At 46.4% G+C, this 18,955-nt stretch overlaps 1 protein-coding gene across 3 annotated transcripts in view; it reads left to right on the forward strand.

Moving 5' to 3' along the window:
- The window catches only part of LOC126521681 (uncharacterized), a 41,556-nt gene that overhangs the window by 7,813 nt on the left and 14,788 nt on the right, over positions 1 to 18,955 (forward strand). For all 3 annotated transcript variants that reach the window (XM_050170410.2, XM_055065809.1, XM_055065810.1), the window contains exons 2-3: positions 3,145 to 3,224; positions 10,107 to 10,190. In XM_050170410.2, the coding sequence (XP_050026367.1) occupies positions 3,145 to 3,224; positions 10,107 to 10,190 (164 nt within the window). The remainder of the gene's footprint in view (positions 1 to 3,144; positions 3,225 to 10,106; positions 10,191 to 18,955) is intronic.

Consider the following 18,955-nt stretch of genomic DNA (forward strand, 5'->3'; position numbering starts at 1 on the left):
ATTTACAGAATCATCACATCAAGTTGAATTTTTGGTAAGTTATAAATTTCTAAATTTGAAGCTTAACTGATAAACTTCCGCTTTTTGGAAGCACTTGTCAAGATTCTGTGTTTAATGTAGCGAGTTCAGGAGGTCTGACTGCTGTGCTAGTTGCTGAATTGTGCTGACTAGAAAACTCGGCTCAAAATAGTTCGACACGGACATAGGCAACCGACGAGGACGGACGCTCGTCTCTGAAGTGTTCGTCCTCGTCGGTTGCCTATGTCCATGTCGAACTTTTTCGAAGCAGAGTTTTCCAGTCACTCTTCAGAGCCGAAGAAGCCGTTCAGGTTTTTCTCTTTCACGCATACGCATACGTACGTATGCGTGTCTAGCGAAGTGTGATGCAAAAAAATGTCCCACAAATGCATTTGGGGCGTGCAAAATGAAAATATTGCGTTTTACGTGTTTGAATATGGAAAAAAGCTAGGGGCTCACGTAGGGTCGAGTTAGACTCAAATAGTGCGCAGAAGCCATGGTGTCTTATTTCCCTCTCGACTGCTTTCGTCTGGCACGGCCTGCTCTTTGTTCTAGAAAAATACCAACTCAACGATCTCCACGTTGACAGTTAACACAAGGAATATGGTTATTATCGACGTTTAGCGGTTGCTTTGCGCATTAGTCCTAAACCTCGTGCGCTGACCAAAGAACACATGACGAACACGCCCTCGTGGCTCTGGGGTGACTAATGGCTTGTGACGCCTAACTTGCACCAAGGCAACGCGCTCACCAACAGTTGTGGTATTCTAGTACACGCTACCTACATTATTTATTCAAGTACTCTAAAGGCCCAGCCGGGCATTACATAGGGGGGGGGGGGGGGGGGACAACAGTAAGCACAAAGCAACGCAGCACTACAATGTGTACAGAAGTCGTTGGCCGTTAACGTTAGCCGTTAATGTTGAAAAGAAAAACTCAGAATATAAAGACGGATAGCAACAAGCATCAACAAGCATTCGATTTTTACGGAGGGTAGCGTTATATATATATATGAAGGGGGAGGGGATGGATGAAGGTTACAGCTCAAAGTGACATTTCAGGCTGGTTACAAACGCTTCGTAATCAACGACAGATGCAATGGTGCAGAAGATTCCATTGACGGATGGCGAGGACGAGAGGCGAATGGAAGAAGAGATTAGTGGGAGCAAAGATGGGTTCAACTTGCACTTGGTGGTCAATGCGTGGGGATATGCGATGCGCTGGCGTGATATGGGACATAGCAAAGGAAGAGTGGCTGTGATATAATTTGAGAAAAAAGGACAGAATGGAAAGCATTCTACGTCTTTCAAGAAGAGGTAACTTGAGAGCTTTCTTTATTTCAGTCACACTTGCCGTACGCCAGTAGTTCTTCGATATGAATCGAGCGGCTTTATTCTGAAGAAGCTCCAATTTTGTTATTAAATATGCTTGGTACCACTTCCAAATCAAAAAAGCGTAATCCAACTGCGAGCGCACTAATGTGGTGTATGCTAAAATGTTTGTGTCTCTATTAGCTCAGCGCACATTGCATCTGAGAAATCCAGGTGTTTTAGAAGACTTGTTAATAACCGTATCTATGTGAATGTTCACGAAAGGTCGGATGCTAAATGGATCCCTAAATATTTTATGATAGGCACCGATTATACGGTCATGCTGTTTAGAGTGTAATGGCAAGGTTCGAGGTCAGATATTGTGGTAAATCTCACGACTTTTGTTTTTGAGATGTTAATTTCCATTTGCCATTGCGTGCGCAAATTGTTAATCTTGCCTAAGTCCGATTGTAACTGAAGTGAATCCGAAGGCTCATTAATTTGTCTTTATATCACGCAATCATCTGCAAACAATCTGACCGTAGAACTCAGGTTATTGTTTATGTCATTAATATAAACTAAGAATAAGATAGGTCCGAGTACAGACCCTTGTGGCACTGCAGATTTAGCGTGGGAGAGGGTTGATGAATGACCATTAACAAAGACTGATTGGTAGCGCTTGGGCCAAAAATTTTTTAATCCAAACGATAACCTTCGAAATAATGTTCAGATTGTCAAGTTTTTTTATTAGACGTTTGTGTGGAACTTTATCGAGTGCTTTGGCAAAATATACAAATACAGAGTCTATTTTAGAGTGAGCATGAACAGCGCAATGAAGGTCAGTAATTAATTCGAACAGTTGTGTTTCGCAAGATCGACTGTGGAGAAAGCCGTGCTGATTGGCAAAAAAGAAGTGTTTCACCAGATAGCTCATGATGACCGATGAGATTATGTGTTTCAGTAATCTGCAGCCGATGTTGGTTAAAGAAATTGGTCTGTAATTTGACGTGTTAGAAGCATCATCAGATTTGAAAACAGGTATGACATGCGCAATTTTCCAGTCGTTTCGGACACAGTCCGTATCTATTGATTGCTGAAAAACGGTGGCTAAGAGGGGGCATATCGTAGGCTTTGCTATGCTGAGTAATTTAGGACATATTCCATCGGAACCGGGTGCCGAGTTACTAGAGAGACGGTCCATGGCAGAATATACGCCGCGCGACAGTTGTGCCAGGCATAATTGAGTGCAGCGTTGGGAATTGTAGGTCAGTAGGTAAGGGGCTCTCATGAGGGAATACTGAGCAGAAAAATTGGCTAAATTCTTCCGCTACCTGAAGGGAGGTAAGAAGATTACCTTCTTTAATTATGGATACTGAGGAGTTTGAACTGTAATTTGGATTACCAACCCGCCAAAATTTTTGAGGATTGTTTTTCAACATGTGTGAAAGGTCGCTGTTATAAAATTTGTCCTTCGCTGATTTAATTTCACTTTTGTACAGTTGCACATGTCTGCGGTAGTTGATCCAGTCGTGTTCAGATGCTCCAATCGATGTTCCAATCGTGTTGAGATGTTGCCGAGGAACTAATGCATTGAACGTGTGTTGTGATAGATGTTGGCTGCGAGGATTGCGGGCAAGGATTCGTCCGAGATTCACGTCCAGATTCAATAATTCCGAGATTCAAACCATAACACCTGTCGCAGTAACATATCTGTAAAATACGCTCGCCAGAAAAAGATAAAAAGGCACAAAGTAAAACATATTAGAAAACCAAAATTGACAATCTCTTTCGCGCACTTTTTGTTTCATTCCGCCAGTTTTCAAGGCCTGCAACGTGAAGTTGATCAGCTTGGTCGGTGTGATGGAGGCGCTCAAGCAGCACTGGGAGGAGTACACGGTGGGTGCTTGCATCTTGGTCTGCGCCGATATAACACGCGGATTGTGTGTTATCCCGATTTGAGAAGTTACCGCAACGAGCACACGAGACGAAGAAAGGGACAACACGAAGCGGTCAACTTCCTTCTCGTGCGTTCCTTGCGGTAACTTTCCAAATTATGGATCGCCAACTGTCCTACACCCACGCGCTGCTATATTCTATGCTGTCGCATACAACTGGTCAACGGGAATTTGACAGCTCGATGAATTTACTCAAGCACAGAAGGTCAAGGGGGGTTTTATAAAAATCGCGCATTTTTTTTTCATCTTGTATATGTAAGCTCCATAACAGTGTTTCCTTTGCTATACAGTAGAATTGTTTAGTGCAAGGTGTCTAATTGCCCGCGTTTACAAGTCTTGGCTAGGCGGCCACTGTGATGGTGTGCTCTACGTCGTCCTTCGTTTTCCCCGATCTAACTGGGCTGATCACATCACGTGGTGCTTGCTGCGCATGAACCGCTGTTTCCGAAAAGGGTATCACGGCCTAAATGAAATAAAATGGCGTAAGAAAAGTAAACACTAATTATGACCACCAAACCTTTATTTATTTATTTATTATTTATTTATTTATTTATTTATTTATTTATTTAAACATACTGTTGTCTTTCTTTTTCCAAGACAAAGTAAAAGCTGGTACAGAATGAAAAGTACAATGTTACAAAATTAAGAAAGTACAACAACGAAGTAGCGGCATCAGCAGCAGTTACGCAGAAGTTGAGCTAGGTAACACAAATAACTAAAATAAAAATTCCATTTCCGCTTCCTGTTTGAGCAGCGCTGTCTTGTTCCCAAGCGAGTTCCATGCACTTCCGCTTCTTATTTTTGTATCACTGTGGAATGTAGTTTCCCTTCCCTAAAGTGCTTCTTCGTAAGTTGGTTCTTCAGCTGGTGTCAACGATGCGCTCCAACAACCGCTGGTCAATCTCCAGATCGGCAGGCCCACGTTACCTCCAGGGTCCTGGGTGCCCGTTCGTGGTATCTGGAGCTTGATATTTCCTACCATGTGCTTTGATGCGAAGATGTGGGATCGTTCCCCACCTGCGGCCAGTTGTTTGTTCACCCACTTTCATTTCCGTTAATTTAAAATTTTTATTTCATTCTAGTAAGTACCAGTAATTTGCCCTATGTTGTCCTTGTCATCAATGCTTGTTTACTTCATATGATATCATTATACACACACACACACACACACACACACACATATATATATATATATATATATATATATATATATATACACTGAGAAAATCACTGCAAGACATTCTTGCTCTGTGACGGTGTAGTTGCGCTCGGAGTTAATTAAAGAGCGACTCGCGTAGGCAACGACGTGTTCTTTGGTGTCGATGCGTTGAATAAGGACAGCACCGATGCCAATACCGCTAGCGTCCGTATGAACTTCTGTGGGAGCCGCATGGTCGAAGTGTCGAAGAATGGGATGGGACGTCAGAAGAAACTTCTGCTTACGAAAACTAGCCTCACGTTCAGGAGTCCATTCAAAGGGAGCGCCCTTCTGGAGGAGGCATGTCAGCGGATCCGCGATGTTGGCAAATCCATGAATAAACCGGCGAAAGTACGAGCAAAGCCTCAGAAAACTGCGTAGCTCTTTAACATGGCGAGGTTGCTTGAAGGCTTCCACAGTAGCAGGCTTCGCTGGGTCGGGCCGTATACCGTCCTTACCCACTAGATGGCCAAGAATCAGTGTTTGGCGCTCTCCAAAATGACATTTCTTCGAGTTGAGCAACAAACCCGCCTTTCCCGAACAGTCTAGCAGCACAAGATCGAGACGTGCGCTATATATATATATATATATATATATATATATATATATATATATATATATATATATATATATATATGCTCACTGAACGTGCACCCGAAAGTCCCTACATCGTCTAGACAGCACCTGCATACTTTCCTCTTCAAACCGCGCAGGATGTTGTCCATAAAGCGCTCGAATGTTGCAGGCGCATTACAGAACCTGAAGGGCATCACATTCAATTCAAAACTTTCATCTGGTGTTACAAATGCTGTTTTCTCGTTGTCTGCCTTGTGCATAGGAATCTGCGAGTACCCCGACCTCAAATCAACAGACGAAAAGTAAGACGCTGATGAAAGGCAATCAATAGCATCATCAATACGCGTAAGAGGGCATACGTCCTTTTTAGTGTTGGTGTTGAGGCGACGGTAGTCAAAAGAAGATTGCCATGTACGATCTTTCTTTTTAACCAGAATCACTGGTGCTGCCCACGTACTACAGGATTCTTGGATTACATTCTTATTTAGCATTTGATGGACTTGGCCGTTGATCACCTTGCGTTCCGATGGTGAGAGACTGTGCGGCTTCTGTCGCAAAGGTTGGGCAGATCCCGTATGTATCCTATGGTGTATACGAAAACGAGCAAACAATGAGGCCCCTCTTGCTGCGAAAAGTCGAACAGCCGGGCATGTTTTAGCAAAGTATTCGGCACTTCGTGACGCTGCTTAGTGCTGAGCGACTTGTTCACCATAGTTAGAATGGAGCACAGTGTAGCAGAGTGAAGCGGCTCAGCCTGCTGCGCAGGAGGAACGATCGGTCCACGTGCAAACCTGCCGGGGCGAGGGTGCTCTGCAAGTCGGTGTTCAGGCGTAAATGTACCCTCACGTGGCCATGGAGCTCCTCTGTGGTAGATGTCTGTGACACGTACCGACGGTTGCCATGGCGCTTCCCTGGGATTGGCGTCTGTGAGGCATGCCGGCGCTTGCCACGAAGCGCAGGGTGCTGCAATCGCCATGTATTGCGGGTCATAAGCAACAGGTTGTTGCATGACGCTGCGCGCAAGTACCTGGTGTCGCAGCAGTTCTTGAAGCACGATATGCCGTATAGTAGACGAAAGATCGGCGGACGGGCTCTCATCGACGCTGGCAACGGTTGTCGCATTCGCCAGGCGTCCAAATTTTGGCGCAATGCGACGTGTCTTCAACGTCTCAAACGCACGGCAATGACGTAGACATCTGACACGGAATCAACGTGTTCCCTGCTTATAATGAAATTGTAGACATCTTCTGCAATGCCTTTGAGGAGATGTCTGACTCGATCTTTCTCAGACATCTGTAAATTGACTATTTTGAACAGCTTGATGATTTCTTCTATGTATGTAGAGCATGTCTACTTTGATATCACTTTACCTCCCCTTCTCCTCCCTCCCCAGCATAGGGTAGCAAACCGGATCTGCCCATCTGGTTAACATCCCTGCCTTTCGCCTTTTTTTTTTCTCTCTCTCTCTCTCTCGCCAGGAGTTTGAGCTCTTAGACCTAGTGTTCTCTCCGCACTTTTCTGTTTGGCATAGGAGTCGCCAAACATTTCTTAATTTCCTCAACGAAGCGTTCCCACGTTGAGTCCCTGCCGGCCTTGTTCAGGTAGTAGGCCATCTGCAGGCCATCGTAGTTTTCGTGCCAGATCAGCGCTGTCTCACTTGGAAACAACACGACATATTCAAGCTGAGTTACAAAATCCTAATAGTTGCAGCGGCTCACCCTTGCGTAGTGCGTCAGCCACTCGTCGGTGTCTTCACCCGCTTTTCCTGCGAACGAGCATGGTCCCATGTTGTGCTGCAAAGGTCCAACTAGCGCTGACCTTTGAGCAGGTAAAACTAGAGGTGGCGTTTGTGCACCTCAGTCCTGAGCCATGGGGAAGGTCGCTGGCAAGAGACCGGCAAGACGACTGCTCCGGCGAAGTTCTAGGTGTTGCGACTCCGTGGCACGTTGTGTCGTACCCCGCACCTCCACCACTGTGTTACACCCACGAAAGGCGTTTATTGACAAGCCAGGTAGAGTTAGACGCGAGGGCCTTGATCAGCTGAGCGCCTATCGAGATTCAGCTAGCCAGACGCACGTCGTCTTTCTCCTTCACCTCTCTTGGATGACCCCCCCCCCCCCCCAATAGTGTTGAGGCGTAAATTCACTACGCACGTAAGAGTATCACAACATGCATACATACATACATACATACATATATATATATATATATATATATATATATATATATATATATATATATATATATATATATATATTTATATATATACAATCGTCTGTGATAGCGCCCCTCTCGCAAGTGTGGTTTGGCTGCTTTGAACCCGAGTGAGTGAGTGAATAAACTTTTATTTGGTCCAGCAAAGCGCGATACAACGCGCACCCGGCTAATCCCACGACGGGACTGGCAGATCTAGTCTGCCGGCCCGATCGCGGGCGCGCTGGACGGCCAGGATTTGATCCTCAAAGACAGGACTTCGCAGGAGCGCGTCCCACTCTTCCTTGGTGAACTTCGGGCTCAGCGACCCGCACTCCCAGAGCATATGAGGCAACGTAGCTACCTCACCACAGGCCACGCAAGAACAATTCGGATAAATGTCTGGATATATGCTATTAAGGGACGCCGGATTTGGGTACGAGTTCGTTTGCAGAAGTCTTAGTGTGACCGCCTGCGGCCTGCTTAGCTTGGAGTGAGGCGGGGGGAAAACCCTTCTCTCTAAGTAAAAGAATTTCGTGATTTCGTTGTGTGTGAGAGGAGCGTCTCTGTGTCCGGGGAGAGAGTCGCCCGATCCGAGGGCAGCGCGGTCGGTAAAGCCACGCGCAGCCTCGTGGGCAGACTCGTTGAGGTTCAGAGGAACCCCCTCAATCGCCCCGACATGTGCAGGGAACCAAAGGATCGAGTGCATGGAGGTGTTGCCCTGTTTGGCGCCTTTCAGAATTTGAACTACCTGCCGGGCTACCCGGCCTTTCTGGAATGCCCTGATGGCGGCTTTCGAATCGCTATACACCCTGTCTCTCCGACCGTCTTGCATGGCGAGTGCAATGGCCACTTGCTCGGCCACCTCTGGGTTCGTCGTCCGGACGGAAGCACAGTTGATGACTTTGCCCAGCGTGTCAATGACGGAAACCGCAAAAGCCTTGCCGTCTCGGTATGCAGCTGCGTCCACGAAGCTTGCTGCGATTTTGTCTTTGTTTATTTGCTTTAGTATATTAAATGCTCTTGCCTTGCGACGACCTGCGTTGTGAACGGGATGAACGTTTCGGGGCAAAGGGGCGACCACGATCTTCTCCCCAATTTCTCTGGGGAATTGGGTGTCTTCAGCCAAGTTCTTGGTTGGTGCGAGTCCGATCTCCTCGAGGATACGCCTGCCGGCTGGCGTGGTGGACAGCCGAGTTAGCTGGGCCCGTTCCTGAGCCTCGGCCATCTCCTCCATGGTGTTGTGTATGCCGAGCCGAAGGAGGTCCTCTGTATGCGTTCTGACGGGCAGCCCGAGGGCTCTCTTGAAGAATTTTCTAATGAGGGCATTAAGCTTTTCCCGCTCGGCTCTGAGCCAGTTGTGTATGGCCACCGTGTAGGTGAAGTGACACAGCACAAAGGCGTTGATGAACCCGAATACCAACGGGAATATTTTGCTTACAATATTTACGTTGTCGAAAGTTTGAGTCTGGTATAACACGTTGCTGAGATACTTGAAGCTGTAGCTAATAACTAGTCAGCGCAATAAAATTTAAAAGGAATATTAAGGGAAATGCGAGAATTTTGTATTCCTCTGTGTGTACCACAGAATATATTGTTACGGAAAGACAATTATATTTACAGGTAATGTACAATGGTTGAGCAACACACATGGTGGGTGAACTCTACGCGCATCCCTCTGCTTCGTAGTTTTCGACGTTGTCTTCGTTGGCAGCATGACCCTCGCCAGCGGGAGCTTCGTCCCGGCGTTTGCGACGTCAGATGTCTCATTGCACGGTATGGACCAGAGCATAACGCAAAGGCAGCTTTTCCGAGAGGCCAACGAACCGTGATGAGTTCCAAGGCAGGACAATGCACACTAGGGGTGAAGCAGACGTCTCGATATCAGGCGTCATAGGTGCGCCGCTGCTTTTATTGCAAAGTGGCAAGACGCTAGCGGGCAATTCGCGTGCCTCCGCAGCTATAAGAATGGCATCACGGGCGCCGTCGTGCCGAGACCATCAATAAAAAGCGCGTCAAGAAGTAGCGTTGGGTCACGTCCCTACAGAAGATGAAATTGAGGAAAGCCCGCAGAGTCATGACGAGAGTGATTGTATGCAAACCTCGAGAAGGGCAGAGCAGCCTACCAGTCACGGTGGTCGGGAGCTACATACATGGCAAGCATGTCAGTGATTGTTGGCTTGAAACGCTCTATGAGGCTTTTGGTTTGAGAGTGGAAAGCAGTGCAGCTTGTGCTTTGTAGTGCAGGAGCGCAAGATTGACAGAAAGTCCCGATCGGGGAGCAGTACGCAAGGAGCGCCGTGATGAATGACATCTTCGAGGGGTCGGTCGTTGACTTCGGTTGCACAGCTGGTCTAAGAGCACGTGTGATAGCGTACCGGGTCGTGTAAGGCCGTGGCCACTGCTCTCCACGCGTTGCTTGCGGGCACGCCTGTTGGCTTCGCACATCATTTAAACGAATAGTAACGAGCGCCTGCCTCATGTATTCATCTTTTGCCACCTTGCGGGCATTGTGATACTTCAAACATTACGACTCGCGCAGGCAATTCTGAAAAACAAGAAAGACTCAGTCGTGGGCAAGCATATTATTTAAGATAACCGACGTACCAGTCGCCTTTTTGAACTTCACTTTTCAAGTTGTTCAATAAAGGCAACTGTTATGAAAGGTAAGCTGCGTACAGCTCAGAACATCGGTTGCTTTTTATAGAACTGATTGCAGTATAATGCTACGCTGTTAAAGCAGATAACTCCTTTCAGATGACAGCTCTTCTTGACACCAACTTAATAAATATAGAATTGTGGTTTCTACTGTTAAGAAAGCAAGTTCTAAAAAATATTTTGTCTACAATATTGCAGGCGGTGCCATGCGTGAAAGGGATGCTATCAAGGGCCTTCCCGGACTTCAGCGAAGAATGTTCGATGAGCGGATTCTATGGAAACGTACGCATCGGCCTCTTCTAAACACGTAGTCTGTACGACATATAATTTGCGGCACCTAGTTGACAATACACGGCTTCTCAGGCAGCGGGAAAACTTAAGCAGAGACAAAGATGTTTGTAGACGGCGTTCCCCGCCTTTCGCTCGTAAACATTTCAGTGATGCAGACGTCACGTTAGTGACGCCTAGGGGACACGTGTTTGGCCTAAAATTCTATATGGTGTGAAGGAAAAAACTGACCGACGATTACGATACTCCCTAATGCGAAATTTTCGCGCAGCTCTATACGTGTTTTCATTTCGCAATATATTGAGGCAAAGAATTTAACAAGAAATCTAGTAGAAGTGGCGATCATCGAATATCTGATCTGCGGGTCAAGGACGTCGGCTTTTACACATGATTCGTCGAAGGTTCCAGTGTAATCGCTGGCGCCACTTGGCTTCCTGAAAGTACTACACCATTCGCGTCGCGCATGCAATAAGATTACTAAACAATCGCAAACCATGACAATCGAAACAAGCGCGAACGAGACCAAACCAAGCACACCAAACGAGCGCGAGCGTGAGCTGACGCGAGCAGACGATAGTGCGAAACGAGTGGTCCAGCTGAGACCAGATACGCGTACGCATTGAGCGGTCAGACGGGTCCGCATGAAACCACTTTCCCACGCGCACGTCACTGAAGGGGCCGCTCTCATTTGTCTCCGCCGCTCGCGTCTTTCGTCTGCCACTCCGCGTCCGCTCTTTCATGTTTCGCCGTCGTGCGCGTTCGCTAGGATAGCGGTAAGCTGCCGATCATGACTAGGTAATACTTTCCCTATGTGCTCCAAACCAATTCTGCCCTTCTGTATATTTCATTCGGATTGATAATACGGTCCCTGTGACTAACTGGCCTACATAAACATGCTTCTAAAGCGCTTCTACAGGCTCGCTGTTAGTCCGCAATTTTCGTTCTCGTGCCGGGCTATTGGATGCTACCGTAATATTCTGCATAATAATCTTCACACCTGCTACTTTCTAGGCATAGAGTGAGTATCATTGAATATATGGGATCTCCTTGTCTGACTCACTTCTTAACAGGTATTTATACGCTCTTTCTTTAGGAAGAATGGAGTAGCTGTGAAATCTTGAGATATATTCGCAAAGATATTCACGTATGTTTCCTGTACTCCTTAGTTACGCAATGCCTCTGTGGCAGCGGGTATGTCAACTCAACTGACGGGCTCTTTGCAATCTATGGACGACAAAGATAGAATTAACTGGTATGGACCGTTGACCATTACATCGGTAATATGCATGTTAGCAATGCAGGCAGTTAAGTTAAAGCTGCAAGCATGGGCAGAGAATAATGGCATTTGGGGGAACTTGAGAATGGCTTCAGAATAGGTAGGCGTTTGGATGATAACTTATTTGTCCTTACTCAGTGTATAGAAATATCGAGAGTAGAAATGCAGACCTTTATATGCGGCCTTTTTAGGCATTACAGGAGCGTTTGACCGGCGTCAACACGTGCATTAGCGTGTGCTTAGATGTATGCGCCTAACCAGTCAGGAGTGAATGGACCTGACTGCGCCGACATTTTAATGGGCTGTAGGCTTACCGTTTTCCCGCGAAAGACAGTCTGCACTGATTTATCGTCTATATATTGGCGTGAGCACGTGCATCAGCGTGCGTTAGACGTATGCGCCGAAGCAGCGCTCTACAGAGGTGTAACATCCTAACGGAAGGCGCATCCCGCTACCAACGAAACGCATCGGGGATGTGGCGTGTTCGGAATTACATTGTCGCAAAATTGGAATTTTCCTGATGCCTACAATGCTCCAAGACGGGTCTACGTGTGGTCCTAGAAATGACTTTTATTCCCCATTACCAAATATTTCAACAAAGCCTTCATAGAAAATGTTCTCCCTTGACATTTGTTTTGTACCGCAGGTAAAACACATTCATACGGTTCAGATATATTTACCTTCTTCGAGCATGAGTGTATAGCCCAGTGGGTAGGACACTCGGCTTCTGAGCGCGAGTTCCTATAGCTTCGAAGCTTACCACCGCCACCGCTTTTTAAAGCGAAGCTTTCTTTGCCACTCCTTCCGGTTTTCCTGGCGCTGCTGCTGTGGTCTTGCTCGCGCACCGCTGGGTTTCTTGCAACACCACCAGATGGCGTTCGCCTTCGTGCATCCTGCTTATTATACTTATGTTATGCTTATAGTAGCGTAGGGAGTGACCATAAACGCATCGTTTTTAAAATGGGATATGGAGTTGGGAAAGAGGACAAGGAGCGCAGAATAGCCAGTCCAAATTTGAATGGTGAATAAATAACAAATCTAGTCACAAGAGTCGAGGAAGAACTTGGCAAATGACCAAGCAAAGAGAGAAAACATGGAGAGCTTATAAGTTTAACAACGACAGAAATACGAAGAACCACATAAAATTATTAGGCAGGAAGTCTGGAACATTACAACACATTCTAGACGAAGATGGAAACAAATTGGAAGGGTACGCGGCAATAAATTGCACCCGAAAAAAAAGAACAGCTGAATCTTTCCTAAGCAATGACGAGGTTGTAGTTGAGGAAAAAGGGTCACGACAAATTTCAACTGGAAGAAAGCCGAAGAGAAAATTCCGAAGCGCACAGCCACAGGGCTAGACGAGGTTCTCGTTAGGCTGATTAATGAACTAGGACCAAAAGTAAGGAAGCTCTGTTGAAAACAGTAGAAACAAGTTTAAAAAATAGACGGATACCAGACAGTTGGCGACAAATTAGAACTAATTTAATTTATAAAGGCAAGGGGGAGAAAGCTAGAACTCACTGACCATTACATCGGTAATATGCAGGTTAGAAATGCAAGCCGTTAAGCTAAAGCTGCAAACATGGACAGAAAATAATGGCATTTCGGGAAAGCTTCAGAAGCCTGGCTTCAAAATAGGCAGGCGTTTGGATGATAACTTATTTGTCCTTACTCAATGTATTGGAATATCAAGAGTAGAAAGTATATCGTTATATGTGTCCTTTTTTGACATTACAGGAGCGTATCACAACGTTGAACGCAACATTTTGTGGGATATTCTGGAAAGGGAACGCTTAGGCGACGATTTTCTGCAGCTTTTGAAACAGATTTACCTAGGAAATACAGTTTGCGCTGAATAGAAAGGGATGAGGAGCGAGGAGAAAGTAGATATCAACAAACGACTGCGGCAGGGGTGCCCTTTATCCCCACTGCTGTTTATGATGCACATGGTGAGGATGGAGAGGGCGCTAGAAGGAAGTAATATCGAGTTTAATCTCTGATACAAACAGGCGGGTACAGTAGTAGAGCAGCAGCTTCTAGGTTTGTTCGATGCGGGCGACATTGTGTTGCTAGCTAACAAGGAAAGCGATATGCAACGTCTAGCTAATATCTGTGGACAGGAAGGCGATAAGTTAGGCCTTAAATTTAGCATTAAAAAATCAGGTATTATGGTATTCAATGAAAACAGCGAACAGACAGTAACAATACAGGGCCAGGAAATACCTCGCGTAAAAGAATATAAGAACCTTGGTATATGGATAAACGAAGACAATAGATATGTGGAAACACAGGAAAAAACAATAACAGTAAAGGGGAAGAGAAATGCGGTCATAATAAAGCACAAGGCCCTATGGAGCTTAGAACGACAGAAAGCTGAACGAGTTGGTGAGGATTCATTATGCAAAAAAAGTGAGGCGTGCAGACAGGACACAAGAGTACAGAAGTGGTCAACACGAACGCCGACTATCATCTGAAGGGAGCACTGACGCGAAAAAAGAAAGAAGACACAAAACTCATCTGCGCAAGCTCAGGAATGGTATCACCACGTGTCAGTCAGGTACATGTGCCGGTCTACGTGAGAGATAACTGTTAAGGCACTTAGACCCGTATTCACAAACTGAACTTACCCTTAACTTATGACTCAAGTAGCCGATCAATGCTTAACGCCTTTCATAGACAAATCTTGTACTTAAAGTAAACTTTAATCGACACTTGTGTGCCGGAAAGTAAAGTACGGTCATTGGCAACCTTAAGTGCGACTTTCGCTACTCTCGCCTAGCAAGCAAGAAGGCCGCCTGCTACGGCAGCCTCGACGACTTTGCCGATTTCGCCGGACGTGTGCGCAATATTACGAAGGATGAGGCATACCGATACGTGTCGCCATTACGGCCACGGCTTAAGGATCGACAGAATCCCATGGAAGTCGCAGAATTCTCGTGGCGGTACCACTTTTCCAAGCAAGCGGTGCTACGGCTGTTATAAATGCTGCCACTGGTCCCCAAAGACAATGAACGCGGTCACCCCGCGCCGCCGCTGCTCCAGCTTCTAATCGTGCTGCGATTCTACGGCGCCGGAACATTTCAGGTTGTCACCGGGAACCTCGTTAATGTTTCGCAAGCAACTGTGTCTCGAATCATTGCATGAATGTCAAGAATGATTGCCGAGACTTTGTTCCCGCAGCTCGTCAAGTTGCCAAATGCTAATGATTTGGCATCAGTAATGGAGGAGTTCTACGCCATCGCACGGTTTCGTGGTGTGAGCGGGTGCATTGACTGCACTCATGTACCCATCAGAAGTCCCGGAGGAGATGACGCGGAGGTTTTTCACTGTCGAAAGGCTGCGGTGGCGCGAAACGAACTCAAGGAGCACGGCGCGTTCTTCCTCGGAAAAGTTTGTTTTCCTTTTTTCCATCGTCCGCGCGGGTTGCAAACACGCAACGCACATACACTCTCTGCGCAAGAACACCGCAAGTTTTCAGCAGCAAAAAAAAAAAAAAGGAAAAGAAAAGAAGTCGGGACGGCGACACGCACAACTGCAGTGGCTGCGAGAGCCAACGTGAACTTGTGGCCAGACGAGATTGAGTAAAGCGCTAAAACCAAACCGTTCTTTGTATTTGACTCAGAAGAATGCGCGAGCAAGCACTGCAACAGTTATATCCACATTACTCTGCTGCAAAAATTATTTTTTTTGCGATTGAACCTATCGTACACGTAAAATATTTACGTATCCTCGACGCCAGACGACGTACTTGATTCGAAAAGTGTTACTTTCGAAAGTGATACTTAAGTGTCGTTTTTGAAGTACTCGCCTAAAACTTTCCTAACACTTGTACTTTTCCCGCACTTATTGACGCCCTACTTAAGTTCTGTTTCTGAATACGGGCCTTAATCTCTTCCTTATGTAAAGTAATCGAAGGCTGACTCACGCACGCACTTCCACCATAATAGATATGCCATATCTCTACCATAAGACGCGTATCTTCATTCTTGTGCCTGTACAATATCGCGCATTCATCTAACTCTGGCGTGCAGTTATAATCTTGGCAATCTAGGGAAAGATTAGGAGGCGATCCACCGGTTAACGACCTTTTATGTTCCTTTAGCCTCTGATTGATACACCGCCCCGTTCGCCCTACGTAATTCTCAGGCACTAGTTCAGTATTTGAGAGAGGAAAATCCTGGTGATTGTACAGCTTTTAGTATGGATATCGAAGACCTGTATTACTCCTTGCCGTATGACGAGTTGCTCAATTCCCTAAATGAGTCCATTAAAGAACAAGTGCAAGAGTCGGCTTTTATTGACAGATGCGGTGTTTCCACGGGAACTTTTCTAGAAATTCTTTCAATGTATTTAAATTTGACGCTGATTGGGTGGGGAGATGGCGTGTTTCTGCAGAAATCAGGCATTTGTATTGGCTCGAAAGTCGCCCCTATTCTTAGCGATATTTACCTGAGTGAGGTTGACAGCTGCTTAGAGAAAGCCTTAGGTGATTGCGTTATCAAGGTATTTCGTTACGTTGATGATTACCTTATTTTCTGCAATAGGAAAGAATTCGATTCCGCTGCTACCTCAGTAAGTGAGCAATTTAAACTTTATGGAGGAGGATTAAAGTTTACCAAGGAATTTCCTCAGCGACGTGTAATTCAGTTTCTGGACATTTCCTTGGTCTTCTAACAAAATCACGTTTGTTGACAGTACTGCCCAAGATCTTCGAAGCCGTTGTTAAACTTTCAATCCAAGCATGCCAAAGTAGTAAAAAACAGAATTGCCATGTCGTGCCCTAAGTCTTCTCTCACCAGAACCTGCATGCACAAAATGAGCGCCAGTTTTAATGCACAGGTCCGGCGCCTATTAGAAGCAAGTTATCCTAGCGTAGGAGTGGCCACTGTGGCTGAACGCCTAAAGAAGTCGGTTTCGAGGGGGACGGACGTGATTACAGAAAGCAGTAATAGCAAAAAAAGAGTAGTGGCTATTCCGTACATTCACTCAGTGTCGCACAGGCTTAAAAACGTTGCGAGTAGATATGATGTTAATGTTGCTTTCACTGCTCCCCATAAGCTAGGTAAGATACGCGCTGCCGTGCAGACGAAAAAGGAGCAGGTAAAAGGCAAAAAAGAACAAATATTTGTCCAGTGAAGCACAATAAGAACCACAGTTTTATTGACTGTCGTATGGGTGTGGTTTATAAAGTTCCGTTTAGCTGTGACCGCTTCTACGTAGGGCAAACGGTGCGGTGTATCAATCAGAGGCTAATGGAACATAAAAGGTCGTTAACCGGTGGATCGCCTTCTAATCTTTCCCTAGATTGCCAAGATTATAACTGCACGCCAGAGTTAGATGAAGTTGAGAAACGACAAACAACGGAGGTTCACGATAGGAGTTCAGAAACTTTGCTTACGGCAATTCAACGTGGGTTTTAAAGCGAAGCTTTACTTCGACTTCCCCCTTCTGCTGCTGCTGTTTCTGTCCGGCACACCGCGTCGGGGGGTGGTTTAGAGCGTGTATATACATGGAAGGAGCGTGGTAGAGAAGAAAAGAACGAAAGGGAAGGGGGTTAAGCTCAGGGCTTGATTTTTATTAATCATGTCATGAGAAGCCAACAAGCAAAGACACCAAGGAAAACATAGGGGAAATTACTTGTGCTTACTAATTGAATTACATAAATTATAAATTAATGGCAATAACCCGCCATGGTTACTGAGTGGCTATAGTGTTGGGCTGCTGAGCACGAGGTCGCGGGATCAAATCTCGGCCACCGCGGCCGCATTTCAATGGGGGCGAAATGCGAAAACACCCGTGTACTTAGATTGATGTGCACGTTAAAGAACCCCAGGTGGTAGAAAATTCCGGAGTCCCCCACTATGGTGTGCCTCATACTCAGAAAGTGGTTTTGTCATTCAAACCCCATAATTTAATTTTATTTTAATAAATGGCAATGAAAGTGGTTGAAAAAATAAGTTGCTCAGGTGGGGAACGATCCCACGTCTTCGCATTACGCGTGCGATGCTCTAACCGATTGAGCTACCGCGGCGCGGTTTCCCCATCTACTTTCTTGGGCTATATTTTGTTACTACTGGAACTAACTTTGGGAGTGTTAACCAGCGCCACCACTCACGAACCTTGGCGGCGGATGTGGAACATCCCTTCTGCCGCAGGCCTCACGAGCACGTGATCTTTCTGGGCGAAGGTAACTGGTCAATAAACCCGCACCTGCTTCCTGAAGGCGTCAAGGTTGCCGGATTCGAGACTCTCATTATGTAAGAACGATAGGAAAGGGGTCAGATTTTTGTAAACCATATAATGACAAGCCAACAAAGGCACCAAGGAAAACATAGCGGAAATTACTTGTACTTACTAATTGAATTAAAGAAATGATAAATTAATGGCAATGAAAGGGGATGACAAAAACTCTTGCCGCAGGTGGGGAACGATCCCACATCTTCGCATCACGCGTGCGATGCTCTAACCAATTGAGTTACCGCGGCGCGGTAAGTGAAATGCGGTAAGAGAAAACAGACGCGAGGAACTCGTTTGGACCGCGCTGAGTCAAATATGCACAATGCCCTCTGGAACTCCCGGTCGTCGCCACATTAGCCTCTTGACAGCTGCAATTATCCGCGACCTATCCTGTGTCTTTCTCGGCTGTTCGTGTGTGTCTTCCTGTGCGCTTATTTTCCGTCGGTCTGCAATAAACCATCTAGCCCATGTGCAGGTGTTAAATTACCTTTTTGCCAACGTTGAAGTCCAGAGGGAAGCTTTAGTCGGGTACAGGAGGGGGAGGAGGAGGAATAAACGTTTATTTTTGAAACAGTATCCCGGGGTAAGTCCTTGTTCTACTCTAGGTGGGAGGTCTCCTCATTTCAGGAACCCTCTGGCCTTCACTGCCTCCTTGGCCCTGGCGACGAGGCGTTGTTGTTGTTCCAGGTCCTTGGAGACGAGCTTGGCCTCCCACGTTTCTATGAGGTCGTCGCTTTCCTGTCTGGCGTTACAACATTCTTTCGGTGAAGGCAATGCTTCTGTGTCTATCTGCCATGGACATACGAGGATCAGGTGCTCCAAGGGGTCCGGTACGCCGCACATTGGGCAGTGGTATCCTTGTAGCGTTGAGTATAGTCTGTGCATGAAGATTCCCTGGGTGTAAGTGCTATTCTGTAGTCTTCCAAATGTGGTACGTTGTTCTTTGTTGAGCTTTATCTGAGGTGTTGGGTACAGCCCGCGTTCCTGCCTGTGATGTTGAAGGATCCTCGAGTAGGTGATGGGTACGGTCCTTGCCCCCGCTGATGCAGACTGGGCGTCTCGAGAGTAGGAAGGGTTAGCCCGGCAGGTGTGGCCTTGGGCCGCGGCGTGTGCCGCTTCGTTCCCCTCCAACCCCTCGTGCCCAGGAACCCAAGTCACACAGGTGTAGGGGACCGGAGTGCTGCGGTGCTTCAATAGCTTCAGTGCTTCTGTCGACACGCGACCCTTAGCGTAGTTCCTGACA

This window comes from Dermacentor andersoni, chromosome 6, assembly GCF_023375885.2.
Source record: "Dermacentor andersoni chromosome 6, qqDerAnde1_hic_scaffold, whole genome shotgun sequence".
Taxonomy (NCBI): domain Eukaryota; kingdom Metazoa; phylum Arthropoda; class Arachnida; order Ixodida; family Ixodidae; genus Dermacentor; species Dermacentor andersoni.